Source organism: Macaca fascicularis, chromosome 11 (genome assembly GCF_037993035.2).
Source record: "Macaca fascicularis isolate 582-1 chromosome 11, T2T-MFA8v1.1".
NCBI lineage: Eukaryota > Metazoa > Chordata > Mammalia > Primates > Cercopithecidae > Macaca > Macaca fascicularis.
In genome coordinates this window covers 49,959,325-49,979,356 of record NC_088385.1, presented here as the reverse complement: position 1 = coordinate 49,979,356, position 20,032 = coordinate 49,959,325, and the positions used below count along the sequence as shown (strand labels likewise).

General features: G+C 36.2%; 1 protein-coding gene across 1 annotated transcript in view; it reads left to right on the top strand.

Moving 5' to 3' along the window:
• The window catches only part of ADAMTS20 (ADAM metallopeptidase with thrombospondin type 1 motif 20), a 208,650-nt gene that overhangs the window by 182,975 nt on the left and 5,643 nt on the right, over positions 1-20,032 (top strand). Inside the window, exons 31-36 of the mRNA XM_045365086.2 lie at positions 1,726-1,923; positions 2,631-2,760; positions 2,958-3,052; positions 3,140-3,231; positions 3,773-3,906; positions 9,253-9,344. Of these exons, the coding sequence (XP_045221021.2) occupies positions 1,726-1,923; positions 2,631-2,760; positions 2,958-3,052; positions 3,140-3,231; positions 3,773-3,906; positions 9,253-9,344 (741 nt within the window). The remainder of the gene's footprint in view (positions 1-1,725; positions 1,924-2,630; positions 2,761-2,957; positions 3,053-3,139; positions 3,232-3,772; positions 3,907-9,252; positions 9,345-20,032) is intronic.

Below are 20,032 nucleotides of genomic sequence, written 5' to 3'. Positions count from 1 at the left end.
GCCTCTGGTCTTTGTTGATGGTGACGTACTGATGGGGTTTTGGTGTAGGTGTCCTTCCTGTTTGATAATTTTCCTTCTAACAGTCAGGACCCTCAGCTGTAGGTCTGTTGGAGATTGCTTGAGGTCCACTCCAGACCCTGTTTGCCTGGGTATCAGCAGCAGAGGCTGCAGAAGATAGAATATTGCTGAACAGCGAGTGTACCTGTCTGATTCTTGCTTTGGAAGTTTCCTCTCAGGGGTGTACTCCACCCTGTGAGGTGTGGGGTGTCAGACTGCCCCTAGTGGGGGATGTCTCCCAGTTAGGCTATTCAGGGGTCAGGGACCCACTTGAGCAGGCAGTCTGTCCCTTCTCAGATCTCAACCTCCGTGTTGGGAGATCCACTGCTCTCTTCAAAGCTGTCAGACAGAGTCGTTTGCATCTGCAGAGGTTTCTGCTGCTTTTGTTGTTGTTTAGCTGTGCCCTCTCCCCAGAGGTGGAGTCTACAGAGACAGGCAGGTTTCCTTGAGCTGCTGTGAGCTCCACTCAGTTGGAGCTTCCCAGAGGCTTTGTTTACCTACCTAAGCCTCAGCAATGGCAGGCGCCCCTCCCCCAGCCTCCATGCTGCCTTGTGGTTAGATCACAGACTGCTGTGCTAGCAATGAGGGAGGCTCCATGGGCATGGGACCCTCCCGGCCAGGGTTGGGATATAATCTCCTGGTGTGCCCATTTGCTTAAAGTGCAGTATTGGGGTGGAAGTTACCCGATTTTCCAGGTGTTGTGTGTCTCAGTTCCCCTGGCTAGGAAAAGGGATTCCCTTCCCCCTTGTGCTTCCCAGGTGAGGCGATGCCTCGCCCTGCTTCAGCTCTCGCTGGTCGGGCTGCAGCAGCTGACCAGCACTGATTGTCCGGCACTCCCTAGTGAGATGAACCCAGTACCTCAGTTGAAAATGCAGAAATCACCGGTCTTCTGTGTCGCTTGCGCTGGGATTTGGAGACTGGAGCTGTTCCTATTTGGCCATCTTGCTCCACCCCCTCTGGAAAGTTTTTCAAAGCAGTAGGCTGGAATGATTTTGTAGTGTCACTTTGTTTCTCATCTGTCATGGATTACTATTCTTTATTATCTAAGGTTGAGTTTCTTAAAAGCCGTTGTTTTATATATTTTGTCTAGATGATTTTGTTGTTTTAAGTTATAAGGTAAATCTATTCCTTGTTACTCCACTTTTGCTAAAAGCAGAAATCTATTTGCCCATTTTTGGATTGGGGCTTTAATTTACACATAAATCACTTACCTATTTTAGTCAAATGTTATTAGACTTTACATTATATCTATGAAGATACATGGGTGCTAACTTATACATTGTTACCAGTGATCTAAGGCTAATAGACACCCTTTATTTCCAGTAAGGACCCTCAATATGTTTTATTCCTCCAAAGCTGTGCCTATTGGGAGATACAGTTTCATACAGTTAAGATGGTAATGTAATTAAAACACACACACACCCACACACACACACGGGCACTACAGGCAGAAAATCTAGCCTGAATGTGAGTTTCTTTCATTTGTTGGTACAACTCTGGGAAACTTGTCTCATGTCTGAACCTATGCTTGCTCATCTGTAAATGAAACTAATTAAATCGGATTATTGTGGAAATGACACAGCATAATGTATATTAAGCATCTGACAAATATTAAGCCCTGGCTAAAGTTAATGACATTTTCTTCTCTTTTAATTATGTATTTTTCAGTGTGCAAACAACTGTGGATTTAGTTACAGACAAAGGATTACATATTGCACTGGGATCCCATCTACTAAGAAACATAAGCTCCATCGACTTCAGCCTATAGTCTATCAAGAATGCCCTGTGGTGCCTTCCTCTCAGGTTTACAAATGCATTAACAGCTGTTTGCATTTGGCCACTTGGAAAGTTGGAAAATGGAGCAAGGTCGGTGTATAATTATGAATTTTAAAACTTCTGAATAAGACTTTCTAGGTGTGGGAAATCTGGTAATCTGTATGTCTAATTAGATCCTCAGAGTTGCTTCAGACCACTATTGTCTAAAAACCACTTTATCAGTTATTTATATAAATATCTTATCTCTTGTTTGATGCTTGCTATAACTTGCTTAAAGCAGAGACCATAACTCATACTTATTTCTGTTCCTTAGAGGACTTAGCACAGTGGCTTGCACTTTGAGTAAGTGCTTAAGAAATATGTATTGGTTAAGTGAAGAAGTAAATAAATATGACATATGAGTAATAAAAGTTATTTATATCATATGCTGTTTCCAATTGAATTGATAGAAAGTAAGTAAATATCACTTTGCAAACTTAGCATATAACTTAATGAGATAGTCTTAATTACCATCACTGACTAATGTTTATTAAGTATTTACAATGTATCGTTGCTAACTGCACAAAATGAATGAGAAGAAGCCAGTAACTGAGAAATAATAGATTCAGGCTCATGCCTAAGGATTTTTCCCACCTGGGACTCTCCAGCCAACGGCATAGTTTTGTGTCTTCTGTGGATCTAGCCACTACTGACCCTCAGTGTGCTACAGAAATACCTGGTCTAAGAAAATGAGACTTGGATTTTCTGGCCTTACGATTCATAATATAGTTTACCTTCAAATTTTACTCTGTTCGCAGTGCTCAGTGACTTGTGGAATTGGGATAATGAAGAGACAAGTGAAATGCGTTACCAAACATGGTTTGTCCAGTGACTTATGTTTAAATCATTTAAAACCAGGTGCTCAAAAGAAATGCTATGCCAATGACTGTAAGTAGTAGACTTCAAAACTCTACCTAATACCTAAGGGTTTCTAATAAGTTTCAGTTAAAATAAATATCTGTAGTAGTTGCACACTCCACAAAACAAAGCGTCAGATATTCAGAGTGTAGCAATATTTCTATGATTAGGTTCATGCTATGTTTGTAATTTGCTCTGTGTTAAGTTGTGTTGATTTGTCTTTGAAGGTAAATCATTTACCACCTGCGAAGAAATTCAAGTGAAAAACCACATTAGAAAGGATGGTGACTATTACCTTAACATTAAGGGAAGAATAATAAAGGTATTATGAAAACAGTTCCTATTTTATTTTAACGTTGATCATTGACTTTGGAAAAAGTTTCTCTAGATGTTTACGTTTTTTCTTTAGATTCATTGTGCAGACATGCACTTGGAGAACCCTAAGGAATATTTGACACTGGTCCAAGGTGAAGAAAACTTTTCTGAAGTGTATGGCTTTAGGTATGAGATGTGTGTTGGTCTATCTGAGCATTTTCATGATCTTCCAAGAGAATTGGAACTTCTAGCCTTCAGAGTGATACTTGAATAGCTTACATGTGAGAAAAATAATGTAGGAGCAGGTAGACATGTTAGGACCTAAACCAGATATTGTTAATGCCTGTTCAGAAATAAAGGCTTGAATATTAACCTGTACTGTTAATATTGACTATTGACAGAGAGATTGACTAAGAATACTGTGGCTGAGAAGTCAGACATGGAGAAGGGAAGAATTTAAGAACTATGTGCATTTTCATAAAATCAAACTAATTCCAGTAATAAAAGCTAGAAGAATTGCAGTTGAATTATTTTTCTACAAACTCTTCTTAGATGTTTCATTGAGAATTTTGTAGGTTCACCTAAAGTGATTTTTACTTCTTTCTTAACTTGTTGACATTATAATATTGAAGAGCAGGAGTGTGTTTTATTTTTCTATTCCCAAAGATAATCTACATTATGGCCTAGTAACCGCATCTAATACTAAAATATTCCAATGTTGTTACAGACTAAAAAATCCATATCAATGTCCTTTTAATGGGAGTAGGAGGGAAGACTGCGAATGTGACAATGGACACCTAGCTGCTGGATACACTGTTTTCAGCAAAATAAGAATTGATCTCACTTCCATGCAAATTAAAAGTAAGTGCTCAATCTACATTTTAGAATCAAAAAGCCTCCATTTGCTTATGAATGTCTAACAATATGTTGGTATATATGGTAGCCAGGGTACAAAGAAGGACCTCGCACTGTGCAAAAATTGCTTACTTTTTAAAAAACAGTTAGCTACATACTTCCTCTGCAATGACAGGCACCATGAGGACTTTTTTTTTTTTTTTTTTTTTTTTTTTTTTTTTTTTTTGAGACGGAGTTTCACTTTTACTGCCCAGGCTGGAGTGCAATGGTGCAATCTTGCCTCACTGCAACCTCCGCCTCCTGGGTTCAAGCAATTCTCCTGCCTCAGCCTCTCGAGTAGCTGGGATTACAGGCGTATGCCACCATGCCTGGCTAACTTTTTTGTATTTTTAATAGAGATGGGGTTTCACTGTGTTGGTCAGGCTGGTCTCGACCTCGTGATCTCAGGTGATCTACCCACCTTGGCCTCCCAAAGTGCTGGGATTACAGGCGTCAGCCACCGCTCCCAGCTGGGGACTCTTAATAAAAATGTAATGACAGTGACAAGTAAGATACTGCCCTTCCAAGATAAAATCCTCTACCTTAAAATCCTCAGGTACATTAAGGATAAGAAAGTTGATATCCTCAGTCTACTTGTGGAACGTTTTTGCAGGGTTTAAAGTAATCATTTAAATTAGTTTCAAATGATAATTTATCAGGTATTTTCCCATACATTATCTCATTTGACCTTTTTAACACTCTTATATTAGTTAAGGCAGATATTACATCACAATGTTATAAGTAATAGGGAAGTTAAGCAACTTGTTCCATTCATACAATTAGTAACTGGCATTAAGGAAAACAAAGTCCTACTCACAGACCTTAGATTATACATCATATTGCTTTTCTAGAAAATAATTTATAATACAATCAAGTCAAAACATCTTTATAGAACTTAATATACACCAGACAAATGCAGCCTGCCATCTTGAAAGTTACATATCTACATGAAGAGGCAAAAAAGTGCATTTCACTAGCAGAGGCTCCATCTCAATTGCCATTGAATCATCAGTGCCTAGCATGGTGCATAAGTCATAGAAAGCAATGAAAAAAATTTAAGACAGCATATGCATGAATACATAATATATAAATTATAGTCATATAATTATGAACCATTATTATTAATAATAATGGCTATGATTTACTGAATATCCGCCATCTACTACAGTGTGGAAGCATTATGTTACTATGGTTACAATTATAAATTCTAGACTGTCTGGGTGTAATTCTTCATCTTCACTTATCAGCTGTGTGATGTTGGTGATCAGCTGTGATATGTCTTTAAGCCTCAGTTCCCTCATGTGTAAAATGAGAAACTACCACTAAGGTTTTTTCTTCATTTCCTTTTTCTTTCCTTCTTTTTTTTTTTTGTTCTTATTTGGTGATGATTAAGAGATGATATTTGTAACGTATCTAGTCAATGTTTTACATATAATACAAGGTTGTCAAACCCACAGCCTGCAGTCCTCATGCAGCCCAGGGCGGCTTTGAATGTGACCCAACACAAATTTGTAAACTTTCTTAAAACATTTTGAGACTTTTTTTGTGATTTTTTTTTTTTTTTAGTTCATAAGCTATTCTTAGTGTTAGTGTATTTTATGTGTGGCCCGAGACAATTATTCTTCCCATGTGGCCCGGGGAAGCCAAAAGATTGGACATCCCTGATAGAGTACATGCTGTATAAATATTGGTTATCGTTTAATAATGTGTATGGTTATAAGCATGTTATTAGCACTCTAAATTTCTAATAGGCACTCAGTATCTTATTTGCTGTTAACTAGGCTGCTTTTTAACAAAGCTGCCATTTTGCCAGGCATTAGTCTGGGCCTGGAGCATACAATATCAAATATATACAGTTTCAGCTCCTCTCTTCTTCTTCCTCAAACTTGTATAGTAAAAATCCAGCCTTGATTAAATTAAACCTCCTACCCATTCTGTGCTTGTAGCATAAAACTGAATGTGGCAAATAATACCAGCCCTTCTGACTGATACTATTTTAAACCCATGAGTACTAAGCTTACAGGGATCCTTGGCACTGCCAAGTAACTCTATTGCATTTCCCTAGTCCATTCTCTCTCCTACTTTTCTAACTTATACTTTCTCCTCTAGCTTCGAATTTCAACATTTTTAATACCTCCATTCTACTAACTCACTGCTGGTGATCTTGCTCGCTATTTCACAGAGAAAATAAGAACAACCAGAAGGGAATTGCTCAAGTTCCCACTTCCATATCTACCCGCCTACCTGAATCTTTACCTATCTCCTTTGCTTTCTCCTGTTTACTCTGGATGAACTCTTCATGCTCCCATCCAAGGCAAATCCTGCTCCTTGTCCTCTAAACTCAGTGCCTCGTACCTACTCAAGAACATTATTTCAGCATATTTCATGATCTCCCTCACATCCTCAATTCTGCTGCTGAATCATTTAAATTCTTCATAGAGAAACATGTTATTTCTTTCATCATAATCATGAGCAAATAATCTTGACTTTTACCCTTCCAGCCACTGTCCAGTTTCTCTGTGTTCATTTATAGTAAAATTTCTGAAATGAGTTAAAATTTGTACTCTCCAATTTCTCTTTCTCCATGCTATACTCTAATCAATCTCTTATTCATATCGCTTCAGGAAACAGTCCTTATCAAAGTCGTCAATAACCTGTTTCCCTAAATTCAATGATAAAGTCTTGTTTTTCATCTTACGTGATTCAGCAGCAGCATTTGTATACCAGGACACCATCCTCTAGTGGTTTTGCGCCTTTCTTGACCCCTGTTTCTCTTGTCTTTCTCAGTTTCTCGACTTGGCAAGTTATTCTTCATCTTCTACAACTCTGAATGTTGAGGAGCTGTAGGATTCAATTGTTATTTGGGAATCTCATTAAATTTATAGATTTCAAGTACCACCTGTTAAATGACAGTCCCAAATGCACATTTCCAACCTGGACTGCTACCCTAAACTCCAAAATCCAACTGTCTACTCAGCATATTCATATGAATGTTTAATAGGCATGTCACACTCAATGTATCCAAAACTGAACTTCTAATATTTCCTGCCAAACCTGCTCCTCAAACCCAAATGTTTACCACTGCAGTAAATGCCACCAATAATAGTCTACTTAGTCTAGCTAAAACCTAGCAACACCTTCAACTTCTACCTTTCTTCCACACCCACATGTAATTCAGCATCAACTTCTGTCAGGTGAATTTTCAATGTGCGTGCTGTTATGGACAGAACTGTGCCTTTCACTGGTCAACAAAAGTCAACATGACCTTCCCACCTCTATTCCCTCTCAGTTTTCTGCTGCCCCGACCCTCCTCATCACTCCTACTATAGACACAGTGGCCTGTTTGCTGTTCCTTGAACACACCAGGTATGCCCCCATCTTAAGGCCTTTCCACTTACTGTTGCATCTGCCAGGAACATTCATCTGGAGCTGTCTGTATGTTTTACCCCTTCATTTCTTTTGGGTCTTTGCTGAAATTCATCTTCTAAATAAGGCCATCCAGAACCACTCTCCACCACTAAATTCTCTTCCTCCCCATTCTATTCTCTGCTTTATTTTCTTTCCATAGCAAGTATCACCCCTAACATACTGTAATATTTGTTTTATAACTTGTCTCTTCCTGGTAAGACTCAGGTTCCACTGGCCTCTGTTTCACCCACTGCTGTGTTCACAATATCTATAATACTGCCCAATGCAAAGTATATTGTAAATAAGTATCTGTTGAATTGAAAGTCCTTGCTTTTCTCAAGAGGTTTATAGGAACAGATAGTTTGAACAATCTCAAGACAACTTTGAGTTAACAAAAGTGGCAAAAAATGAGTTTTAGGAGGAGGGAGAAGCATGAACAAAAGCATGGAAGGGAGAAGCATTTTGGTGGTATCAGAGAGTAAAAAGCAGTCTAGTTTTGTCTAAACATAAATCAAATGTAGGTTGGGGGATGGTAGCTTATTAGAGAAGTTTGCAGGGAGCAGATCGTGAAGAACAGTGTATACTAAACTATCCATTTGAATTTTATCTTGCAAGTTATAGGAGCCATTGGAATAAAAGCGTAAAGGCATATGCAGAGGAAGGAATAGAGTTGGTTGGAGGCAGAACAAATTGTATCCATGAAAAATGATTAGGAAGCTAATGTAACAATTCAGATAAAAAGTGATGAGTACTGGAAACATGGGTCAGGATACCCATCTGAGAAATATTAAAGAGGTAGACACTACAGAATTTTCTGATAGAAGGTGTGTGGGAATTAGTGACATGGAATGTTTAGAAAGGTTCCTAAAATAACAAGACAGATGGCAATACAGTTTAGTGAAATGGGAAATAGACCAGGGCAAATAAATTTGGAGAAAAAGGTAATTCATTTAGCTTTGAATATGTTAAATGACAGATATCTGTGGGTCATCCAAGTAATGATGCTCAATAGGAGTTTGATATATGTTCTGTAACTCATCAGAGTCAAGTGAACTGCATATATACTTATGAGTCATCATTGTGTAATTGGCTGATGAAACTGGCTGTTGATTGACATACTTTTGGAGATAGTAACAACAGATGCTTTGAAAGTTGTGTCTCTGATCTTTCCCAGCCTAACCCACAAATGCCACAAATAGATAGTGGTGTGCAGATGAATGACGACCAGTTATCCAGGGAAGAAAAAGTCTGATTTGTGGTGTTAGGCACTAATATATACATGGTGTATATATTCCCGCCATGACCAATCATAAGCTACCAACATGACCTCATTGTACCTGGGCTTGGGAAGAGATGCACACAGTTGGCTCTCACTATTTGTTACACGCTGGCTCTGGTAAACCATGGAAAGCTTCCTGGTTTCCTGTGGAGAGATTTTTCTCTGTGGAGAGATTTTGAATTACCTAAATGAATTTTTATATATGCTGTCTATAAGCATTCAATTTTATTGTTTTGTCATTTATGTTTACATAACCTTTTTTCTCCAGTGATTTTGCTTCTGACCCCACTTTATCTGTTTCAGATATTCTGTGACTTCAAATGTAATAATGCATTTATTTAGTTTTAAATCTTCTATTTAATTACTAATATGCTTGCCATTTGTTAGGGAAATTTATGATATGAACATTTTTGTATTAAACAAAATTTATTCATTGAGAGCCTAGTCTATGTTATACACTAGAATTGTGGCATTTGTGCTTAAAATTTTAAAATTAATATATAAATATGTATGTTTACTAAGTAAGTAATATGAAAACTCTGTGTTTGATGACAAAGATTGCATTATTGTCTCCATGCTAAAGAGTTTCATTTATTAGTTTCTGTTTTCTATTTATTATTTTCTAGCTACAGACCTTCGTTTTTCCAAAACAATATTTGGAAATGCAGTTCCATTTGCCACAGCTGGAGATTGCTACAGTGCTGTCAGATGCCCACAGGTATTTCATATTTGTTTGATTAATTTTCTTTCATTGTGAAAAAAAATTATAGCTTCTTTTCATTTATTTTTTTTTTGACCAGAATATTGCAATAAACATAAGTAAATAGAAATGCAAAGCTTCATATATGCACTTTGTTTCAAAGGTTATAGATAACCTTTGGAGGAAAAGCATCTTTGCCAATTTTGGGTTTGTTTAAAAGGTATAACAATAATTTTAAACAGATTCTATTTCTTCTTCCATAATATGTTATCAGTTTCTTCATCTTTCCATTTAGTCCATGGAAATGAATAGATATTTGTCAAAAGGCAAAGGAACGGATCACAAGCATGTGACTTTCATACACTTCTGCTGACATCAGTTCTAATAGCTTCCTAGGTCTGTAACATCCTCCAAATGAGAGTCTATTATTGGTAAAATTTATATTGAATACATTTTCATATTTTTATTCTTGCTTTTATCCTTTATTTCCAGAGTTCTCTTCACATGCTCTTATGTCATTTCCATGATTTCCAATATAGAGCATGCTTCTTAGAAGAAAATTTACTCTCACATTTTTAACTAGAGATTTTACATAGATAATGAAAACAATATTTTTATGGTAAGATGAAGGATTGTAAGCTAGATGAATATAGCACTTTTAGGTGACTCATTGGTAATGGAATATATGAATCAAATCTACTACCTAAGACAAGTGGTAATTACTATATTGTATGATTTTGAAGAGAAGTAGTTAATAGTTTGTCATAGACCTCTTTTCTTAGACTATTCTGTTTATAATTTTCATCATATGACATTGAAGTTACACTTATATTAGGAAGAGAGGACATTTTCTGTTAGAGAACTTAAAGGAGATCAAGAGACACTGGAACTACAGGCTGAAATGAATAAAAGCCTGGATAAATCTATACATCTTAACTTAGGTCCAGAAACTCAAACAGAATGTGGTGATGTTACATGAAAAGACATAGGTGTTTTATTCACCCAGCATGAGTTCAGTATGACTCCTTTAGAGCAGGGAGTGATTTATAAACAACCTAATATAGTCATAAGGTTACAAGACAAAATAGCAAGATGGAAGGATTTATTTTTATTTGATACTGAAACATTAGAGTTATTTTAAAATTTCTATCTGTAAAAGATCATTTTCAATCTACTTAGGAGTAGGAGGGGATCATAGGAAAGAAAGAAGGGTTTAAATCATGTCAACTAAGGAAAATGGAGAAGGTAGCCAGGAAAAGAGTGGGAGATAATTGTAACGATCTTTACATATTTAAACAACTACATACCATGAAAAAGGAATGAGGTCATGTGTGTTCCTCCAGGAGGCATTAATAGGGCAGTAGATTCCAGCTCAACAGTAAGAAGGCTTTGACAGGTTGAGTTGTTGGTAAGGAGAACCCAAATCTGGGGCCCAAATAAATCGTTAATTTTTACCTTTATTTGTATGGATTGATCTTGTATTCTGCAACTTTGCTGAACTAATTTATTAGTTGTAACAGTAGATTTCTTAGGATTTTCTTTATACGCAGTGATGTCATCTGCGAATAAAGATAATTTTACTTCTTCAATCTAGATACCTTTTATTTCTTTATCTTGTTTTATTGCCCTGACTACAGCTTCTAGTACAATACTGAATAAAAGTGGCAAGAGTGAACATCCTTGTGTTCTGATATTAGGCAAAAAGCATTCAGTCCTTCAGCAGCAAGTATGTTAGTTTCATGTGTATGTTAAGTATGTCAGCTAAGAGTATTTTCTAGATATCCTTGATCAGGTTGAGGACATGTCCTTCTGTTTCTAGCTTAAGTGTTATTATAAAAGGATGTTGGATTTTCTGTGGAGAAGATCCTGTGGCTTTTGTCCATTACTGGATAGAGTGTTACCACACTGATTTATTTTTGTATGTTGAAACACAATCTTGCATTCCTGTGATAAATCCCACTTAGTCATGGTGTATAATTATTTTCATATATCGCTAAATTTGGTTTGCTAGTATTTTTCGAGAATATTTCATATTTGTAGGAGAGATTGTTGTATCTTTGTTTTTCTTGTGATATCTGTCTCGTTTTGGTATCACAGAAGTAGTGGCCTTATAGAATGTAGTGGGACATGTTTTTTCCTATTGTACTGTTTGGAAAGAGTTTGTGAAAAATGTATTCTTTATATGTTTGGTAGAATTTACCGGGAAAGCCATCTGAGCCTGGGCTTTTTGTGAAAGTTGTTTTAATTACCAGTTTACTTTATTTATTTATTATAGATGTATTCAAATTTTTGCTGTTCTTGAATTTGTTTTGGTAGTTATGTCTTTTTAGGAATTTGTTTGTTTTATCTAAGTTAACTAATTGGTTGTCACACATTGTTCATAGTATTCCATTATAATCCTCTGCTCTTCTTTTTCCAGTGTTTTAAGGTAAAAGGGTAGATTATTGATTTGAGATTATTTTTCCTTTTTAATATAGGCATTTATAGTTATAAATTTTCCTTTAATCAATTCTTTTGTTGCATCCCAAAATATTTGGTATGTTGTGTGTTTCCTTTAATTTATTTTATTTTCTATTATCTATAGTTATGTCTTTGATATATCGGTTATTTAAGAGTGTGGAGTTTGATTTCTACGTATTTGCAAATTTGCCAAATTTTCTTTTTTGGATTTCAACCTTTATTGTGACTGGAAAACACGCTCTGTGTTATTTTATTTACTTAAATTTATTGAGGCTTATTTTATGGTATAGCATATAGTTTGTCCTGGAAAATCTTCAATACATTCTTGGGAAGAATGTGCATTCTGTTGTTGTTGGATGAAGTGTTCTATAGACTATGGACCTGATTGGTTTATAATGTTGTTCAACTCTTTCTTTCTTGTTGATCTTCCGCTTAGTTGTTCTATCTGCTGAAATTCTACAACTATTATTTTTAAATTGTCTATTTCTCAATTCAATCTTTTATGTACTTTGTTTTGCTTCATTTATTTTGAGATTTTGTTGTACATGAATATATAATTGTCATAACTTCCTAACATATTGACCTTTTTATTATAAAATATTTGTCTTTATCTACAGTAATGTTTTTGTTTTAAAGTCTAATTTATCTGATATTAGTGTGGCCACTTCGGCTCTGTTAGAATTGCTATATATATTTTCATCCCTTTACTTTCAACTTATTTATATCTTTGGCTCTTAAGAATGTCTCTTATAGAGTATTTTGTTGGATTACTGCCTTTGATTGGATTTCTTTAACGTTACTATTGCTATGTCTGGATTTACATCTGCCGTTTTACTTTTTGTTTTCTATATGTCTCATGTTGTCTTTGTTCAACTGTTCCTCCTTACTGCTTTCTTTTTTATTCAGTGAATGTTTTCTAGGGTAACATTTTAATTTCCTCAATTTTTTCATTATTTTTGAATTGTTTTCTTAGTGGTTATTCAAAGGCTTACAGTATATGTCTTATCAGAATGTACTTTACATTTTACTATTGAACATTCCTATCTTTCCAGTGAAATATAAAGACAGTACTACTATAAATGACCTGTTTCTTCTCTTTTTCTGCTATATTTGTTACACATATACCATTTATAAAGGCAACAAACTTGCAACATATTGTTATTATATTAACTTAAATAATTTTATGTCTTTTACATAATATGAGAGAAGATAGAGCAATTATATATTCATAGACTTGGTTACATAAACCTTCTCATTTAGTATTTCTGGTTCTCTTTATTTCTTCCTGTGGATTTGACTTATCATCTTGTGTCATTTCCTAACTCTAAAACAGCTTTGCTTCCACCTCTCTTATTTGTCCCCTTATCGTCAAATATGTTACACATCTATATATTACAGGTCAATAATATAATTATATATACCTTGGTTTATACGATTGCTTTTAAATCAGTTAAAATAAGAAAAGTGAAGACATAAGCAATTATAGCATATTTTATAATTATCTGCATAATTACCTTTATCAGTACTCTTGATTGTTTTGTGTTGATTTGTATTAATGTCTGGTGTTACTTGATTTCAGCCTGAAGAACTACCTTTAGTATGTCTTGTAAAGTAGATCTGCTAGCAAGAAGTCCTCTCAATTTTTTTTTTTAAATCTAGGAGTGTCTTTATTTTGCCTTCCTTTTTAATGATAGATTTGCTTATTGAAAAATTATTGATGCACAGTTTTTTTTTTCAGCACTTTGAATATATCATCACACTGCCTTCTGACTTCTAAGTAGATAATAGATGTCAGCTTTTATCTTATTGGGTTCCATGGATGTGGTCATTTTTCTCTTGGTATTTTTGGGGATTTTCTCTTTGTATTTATTTTTCAATATCTTTACTGTGTCATATTTGATGTGCCTCTCTTTGTGTCTACTTGGCTTGGAGTTCACTAAGCTTCTTGGATGGATAAATTAATATGTTTCACTGATTTTGGAAAATTTTCAGTCATTATTTCTTCAAATATATTCTCTGCTCTTTTTAATTCTTCTCTCCTTTTGGTACTTCCATTGTGCATATGTTGGTGCACCTAATGGTGTCCTTTCATTCCTCTGAGGCCCTCTTCGTTTTTCTTCTTCTGTTTTCTTCTCTGTTCTTCAGACTGCATCATTAACATCCCTTTAAGTTTGCCAATTCTACTAGATCCAGTAGACAATTTCAGCCCCCTTTGTGAATTTTCTAATCTTGATTATTGTACCTTTCATCTTCAGAGTTTTCCTCTGACTCTTTGTGAAATATGATATCTTCATCTTTATTGATATTCTCTATTTGATGAGACACAGTTATCATACCTCCTTTTACTTTTTTAAACGTGGTTTCTTTAGTCCTTTGAACATATTTGTATTAGCTGCTTTGAAGTCTTTGTCTGCTTAGTCTGACATCTGATACATCTCAAAGGAAGTTTTTCTTGACTTTTTTCTTGTGTATGCATCATGCTTTCCAGTTTCTTTGTATGCCTCATAAATTTTGTTGAAAACTGGACATTTTAGGTAACTATATTTTAGCAACAGTGATTACTGATTTCACCCTCCCTTCTGAGGCTTCTTGTTATGGTTGTTGTTTGCTTCTTTGTTTGTGTGCTTTTTTAATTACCTAAGTGAACTGTTTCAGTGAATTCTATTTCTCTTGTAGTGTGCAGCCTTTGATGGTGCTCCTCAGTGGGCACAGTCTTGGGCATGCACAGTGACCGTGATGCTCCTCTCCTTCAGAGATAACAATAGTCTTAGCTGGGCTTTCTTCAGTTCTCATTCCCTGAAACTGTTTTGAGTTTGTCCATGGTCTGTCTCTACTGATAGGATGCTTAGCAAGAGCTCCGCTCATTGCTAGACAATTTCCCTATTCTTTCAACAATATTTTGGGGACACACATAACTCCATAATCTGATCCAATTAAATTGAGACCCCATGGCCTCAATTAGTCTTATAGTCTGTCTCTGAGATCAGGAAAGTCCCCAAGAAGAGCCTTTGTTAGTTGCCTCATTCTCTGGTTCTCTCTGTTAAACTTCAATCTTATCTACCATTTGCCTTCATTGAGCTACTACCCTCCTCTTAACAACACACCACTAAAATCTTCTTTTCCATAGAGTACCTAGACTTGAACTTCTCCAGGTTCTATTCCAAATAAGCTCAGTCACAATAGGAAAAGCTAGTGAATTTCCTATTTTTACAACTTGATTCTCTCCCTGGGAAGAAGCTCTGCAATACTGTGGATCTGGGGACAGGGACAGTGGCCCATTCCTCAGAGTAACACCCCTGCTGTATAAATGGAGTGCTGAGTCATGGCAGTAATCCCTGGTCTTCTTGACTTTTGACCTTTTCAGCATGGCGTGTCTGCCTTACCAATGATTTTTTGTGGGGACATTTCAGGCCTAGTGTGCTTGATCTACCATGCCTGGGGTGGACTGACTGCTCTGTGAGTAGGGACCGGGTGGAAGAAGGGAGCTTCAGACTCTCAGCTACTCTTGCCTATAATTCAACTTCTGCAGTACAGAGCTGGGTGGAATGAGAAATGCTGGTGGCCTGCCCCTCTCAAAGAGAAACCATAGCCTTAACAGGGAGCTGGGGGGGAATGGAGTCCTATATCCTTAACTACATTCACCATGATTAGAACGATCATCTTGCTGAGGTGGGAGGAAAAGAGGGTGAGCCATGCTTCAGATGCCACAGATTCTCACTGTTCTTACCTAGATTTAATACATTTTCTTGAATAAATGTTTCTCCCTTTTCCATATAACCATAGAACAAATTTCAGAGACTTTAAGTGGTGGTTATAGTTATAATTTTCACCAGTCGTGTTTGTTTCACTGGAGAGAGTGTCCATGGGCTCCTCACATCACCATTCTAGAAGTGCTTCCTCACATGATTGTATTTTTAAAGGCAGGCAACTTTGCAGAGGAATCCTATGTTCTCATTCAATCTTTGAGGCTGGTTAGCTCTATTTATGTCCATTCTTCTTTCCAATTCCCTATTTCACCCATATTGGTGATGAATACCTACCTCTAACATGGTGACTCTGACCTACTACTTTCTATTCAGTTCCCTTGCCAGGACTGTCCTTTCCCTGCTGAGCCCCTCCTCTCCTGAAGTCCTGCACTGTCTCTTTTTATACCTGTTCTTAAGTCAAGGATGTGTAATCTAAAACTTTTAACATTCTAAACAGTTTTTTCCTTGATATGTAGATGTCTTTTGTTGGTGACACATCCATTCCAACCCTCTTAAATGGCGATTATACATTCTACAATGGTTAACCTATCTCAAGACTGGTCAACTTGTCCAACAACCCATCCTCCTTTTAAGCTATGCCTTCTGGTCATATATTTGATGTAATTAGAGATAAGTAAATTGACAATGGAACCTAGTCTGCTAATACAAGGCCTAACAAATGTTGTTACTTTGGAAAGGTCACCCAGTTCTGGAAATCTGGTCCTTGTCATTACTCGTTGAATTGGGAAAGGTCTGGTCAATGAGACATGAAGAAAATCTCAGGAGATGCATATACAAGTAAATCATATAACTGTCAAATGGAATCAAATTTTCTTTTATTTTATTAATGAACTTTCCTTATAGGAAATATCTGAACAGAAACCCAATTATTACAAATAAAATATTTCTTCATGTACATGAAATTTGAATGAGATATTTGCACAATCAGGTTTTTAAATAATAAGATAGCTATTTCCATTTCTTTCTAACTCCGTTTCTCCAATTTCTCTGTAATCCTTTTTTCCCTATAAGATCTTGAAAAAGTTATATAGCTGTAAACTGAGATTACCCAGTTTATAACTAAAGAAACAGACATTCCATGTTAACAGTCTGTCCGAGATCCTTAAGAAAGTCATAGGCAGAACCAGTAATAAAATGCTCTTCCTGCCCACTGGGGCGAGATGTCTCCCTTGCATGGTTTTCTAGGCATTTCTGAAACGCAAATTTCAGAAATACTCCATTTCCAAAATTAGATGTTATTGGGCATAGACACATGCTGTCAAAAGGAGCTGTGCCTTTCTATATTCAGCCTGTATTTATCTGCTTGAGGCTACTGTTACCAAAAATACAAACTGCCCAATATTTTTGGAGATGTTCTGTCAATATATAAACCAGATTCTGTGTTATGTTACACAGCATCTGCATGAATACTCTCCAGATGTTTGATGTCACAGAACTTATACTGTTGTTTGGGATTCATCAAACCCCCATCCTCTGTGTTTGCATGTGACAGGATAGTCTGGGATAGGAACGCTAAAATGAGTATGGACACATATGGCACTTTTTAGGGAAAATAAACTTTGCCACATTGCAATATGAGATGAAATTAAGGAGTGTGGTATGGCTTTAGAATGCATATGTCAAAAGTAAAGTAAATGTTTTGTACTTTTTGCAAAGCCACAAAAACTTTTAAAAACAAAAGTAATGTGGATCTCTTTAACTGGTTGGTAATTACATAAAAGTAAGAGAAATAATCATATTTGGCTAATGTCAGTGGGTTATGGCCAGCATCCAGTTTGAATGTTAAAAGTCAGTTGTGAGATATTTGGAATATGTATTCATTATTATCAAGGTGTAGAGTTTAATATATATCCATAAGATCTACCCTTTCGATTACATTGTTTAAATCACGTCCTTTTGTTCACTTGATCTCTCTTGTTACTGGAAGTGGTATATTGATTTTTCCTATTATTAGGGTGTGTCTGTGTAGCAGGACAAGCCGCAGACAAAACTCCTCAGACACCGGATTAAAGAAGGAAGAGGTTTATTCAACCGGGAGCATAGGCAAGACTCCTGTCTCAAGAGCCGAGCTCCCCAAGTGAGCCATTGCTGTCTGGTTTAAGGGCTCGCAACTCTAAGGGGGTCCACGTGAAAGGGTCGTGATTGATTGAGCAAGCAGGGGGTATGTGACAGGGGGTTGCATGCAATGGTAATTAGATTGGAACAAGACAGGATAGGGATTTTCACAGTGCTTTTCTCTACAATGTCTGTAATCTATAGCTAACATAACCGATTAGGGCAGGAGTCGATCTTTAACTACCAGGCCCAGGGTGTGGTGCTGGGCTGTCTGCCTGTGGATTTCATTTCTGCCTTTTAGTTTTTACTTCTTCTTTCTTTGGAGGCAGAAATTGGGCACAAGACAATATGAGGGGTGGTCCCCTCCCTTATCTGTGTCTCCATGCATATCTCATAGATTTTGCTTCATAAAAGTTGTTGCTGTATGATTTGATACATAATATTTGTTATGCGTTATGTCTTCTTTGTGGATTATTACTTTCAGCACTTCCTTGTCATAGTTTCATGATTGGGGACTCAAATTCTCCTTTGTCTTTTATCAACATTGCTACCCCTGCTCTCTTTTTATGTCCTTTGTCTTTTTGTGCTCATTTTTAAGTATTTATTTATTTATTTATATATTTTTTGAGACAGAGTCATGCTCTGTCACGCAGGCTGGTGTGCAGCAGCACAGTCTGAGCTCACTGCAACCTCTGCCTCCCAGGTTCAAGAAATTCTCCTGCCTCAGTCTCCTGAGTGGCTAGGATTACAAGCGACTGCCACCACGCCTGGCTAATTTTTGTATTTTTAGTGGAGACAGGGTTTTACCCTGTTGGCCAGGCTGGTCTTGAACTCCTGACCTCAGGTGATACACCCATCTCGGCCTCCCAAAGTGCAGGGATTACAGGTGTGAGCCACCGCACCCAGCTGGTGATATGCATTTTCAAGTCTTACTCATTTTAAAACCTGGGATGTTGGTTTCCTTACTGTTGAGTTTCGAGAGCTCTTTATATGTTCTGGATACAAGTCTGTTGTTGGATATGGCATTCTAGTCCAAACCTTGTCTTTTCTTTCTTTTAAGTATCTCTCACCAAGCAGTTTTCGATTTTAATAAAGTCAAATTTTTCTTTTATGGACTGTACATTTAGACTCGTTTCTGAGAAATCATTAAATAAACTCAAATTACTAAGATTTTTCTCCTTTTGGAAGTTTTCTTCAAAAACTTTTTATAGTTTTATGCTTTACACCTAGACCTACAATTTATTTTGAATTAAATTTTGTATTAAGTCTGGGGGATTTATAGACTTAATTTTTCATCTGAGTCAAAAACAGATAGATACCCAATTGTTCTAACACCACATGTTGAAAAGACAATGTTTTCTCCACTTATTTGCCTTTCTACCTTTGTCAAAAGTACTGGCCATATTTATGTGGGTCTTTTTTTCCTTTGATCTACATGTGTCTGTCTTCACCAACACCATATGTCTTGATTAGGATAGCTTTATGATAAGTGTTAAAGTAGTATGGGTCCTCCAGCTCCATTCTTCTTTTGTAAGCTTATCTCAACTATTTATATCCATAGCTTTTCTTTATAAATTTTAGAATCAACTCTCTGTATCTATAAAGATTCTGGGTAGAAAATTTGTATTGGTATTATATTAGATCTATAGAGTACATACATAATAAAATGTGTACAGTACATTTAAAAACTTTAAAACATAATTATTTAATGAGCACACATGAACCAACCAGTCAATCCAAGAAGTGAAACGTTAAAACTTGCATCTATCTATATGCTTCTCCTCTATCTTATACCCATACCTACCTTTTTCTTTGACACAGCCAGTTACTCAAGAATAAACATTCCAATTTATTGAATTCCTAGGTCTTCTGAATCATATTACCTTCCATTTGTGATTTGGCTGCTGAAATTTTAATTTGTGTAGTGGCTGCTTCTTCAAAATGTCAGGAGGGTAGAAGAGGAGATAAGTTTCATACTACGTATCTACTCTCTTGACATTTCACACGACATATGCATGTATGGAGTGAGAGACAGTGAGAGAGAGAGAGACAGAGAGATAGAGAGACCTTATGTGTTGAACAATTTTTAGGTTAAAGATTAGGTTTGAGGTTTAAATTTTAATCTTAAATGAAGTATTGGAATTAATTAACACATTTATTCACTTATTTATTATAGTTCTGTCATTGAATTACTTTTTTTAGGTACATATGCTATTTCACTTGACAGATTTAGAGTGAGATCTGTCTGAACTCTTATGGTACTTGACACCATCTCTGCCAGTCAGTTAATTTTGAACAAATGAGTGAGATGTATTTTCAGCTCCGTCAACATCATTCCAAATTTCAGATAATTGTTTTACCATTTTTTTTTGAGATTGTATTATGTAGTTTTTAAAGTGAGGACTAAGAACAGAAATAAAGCTC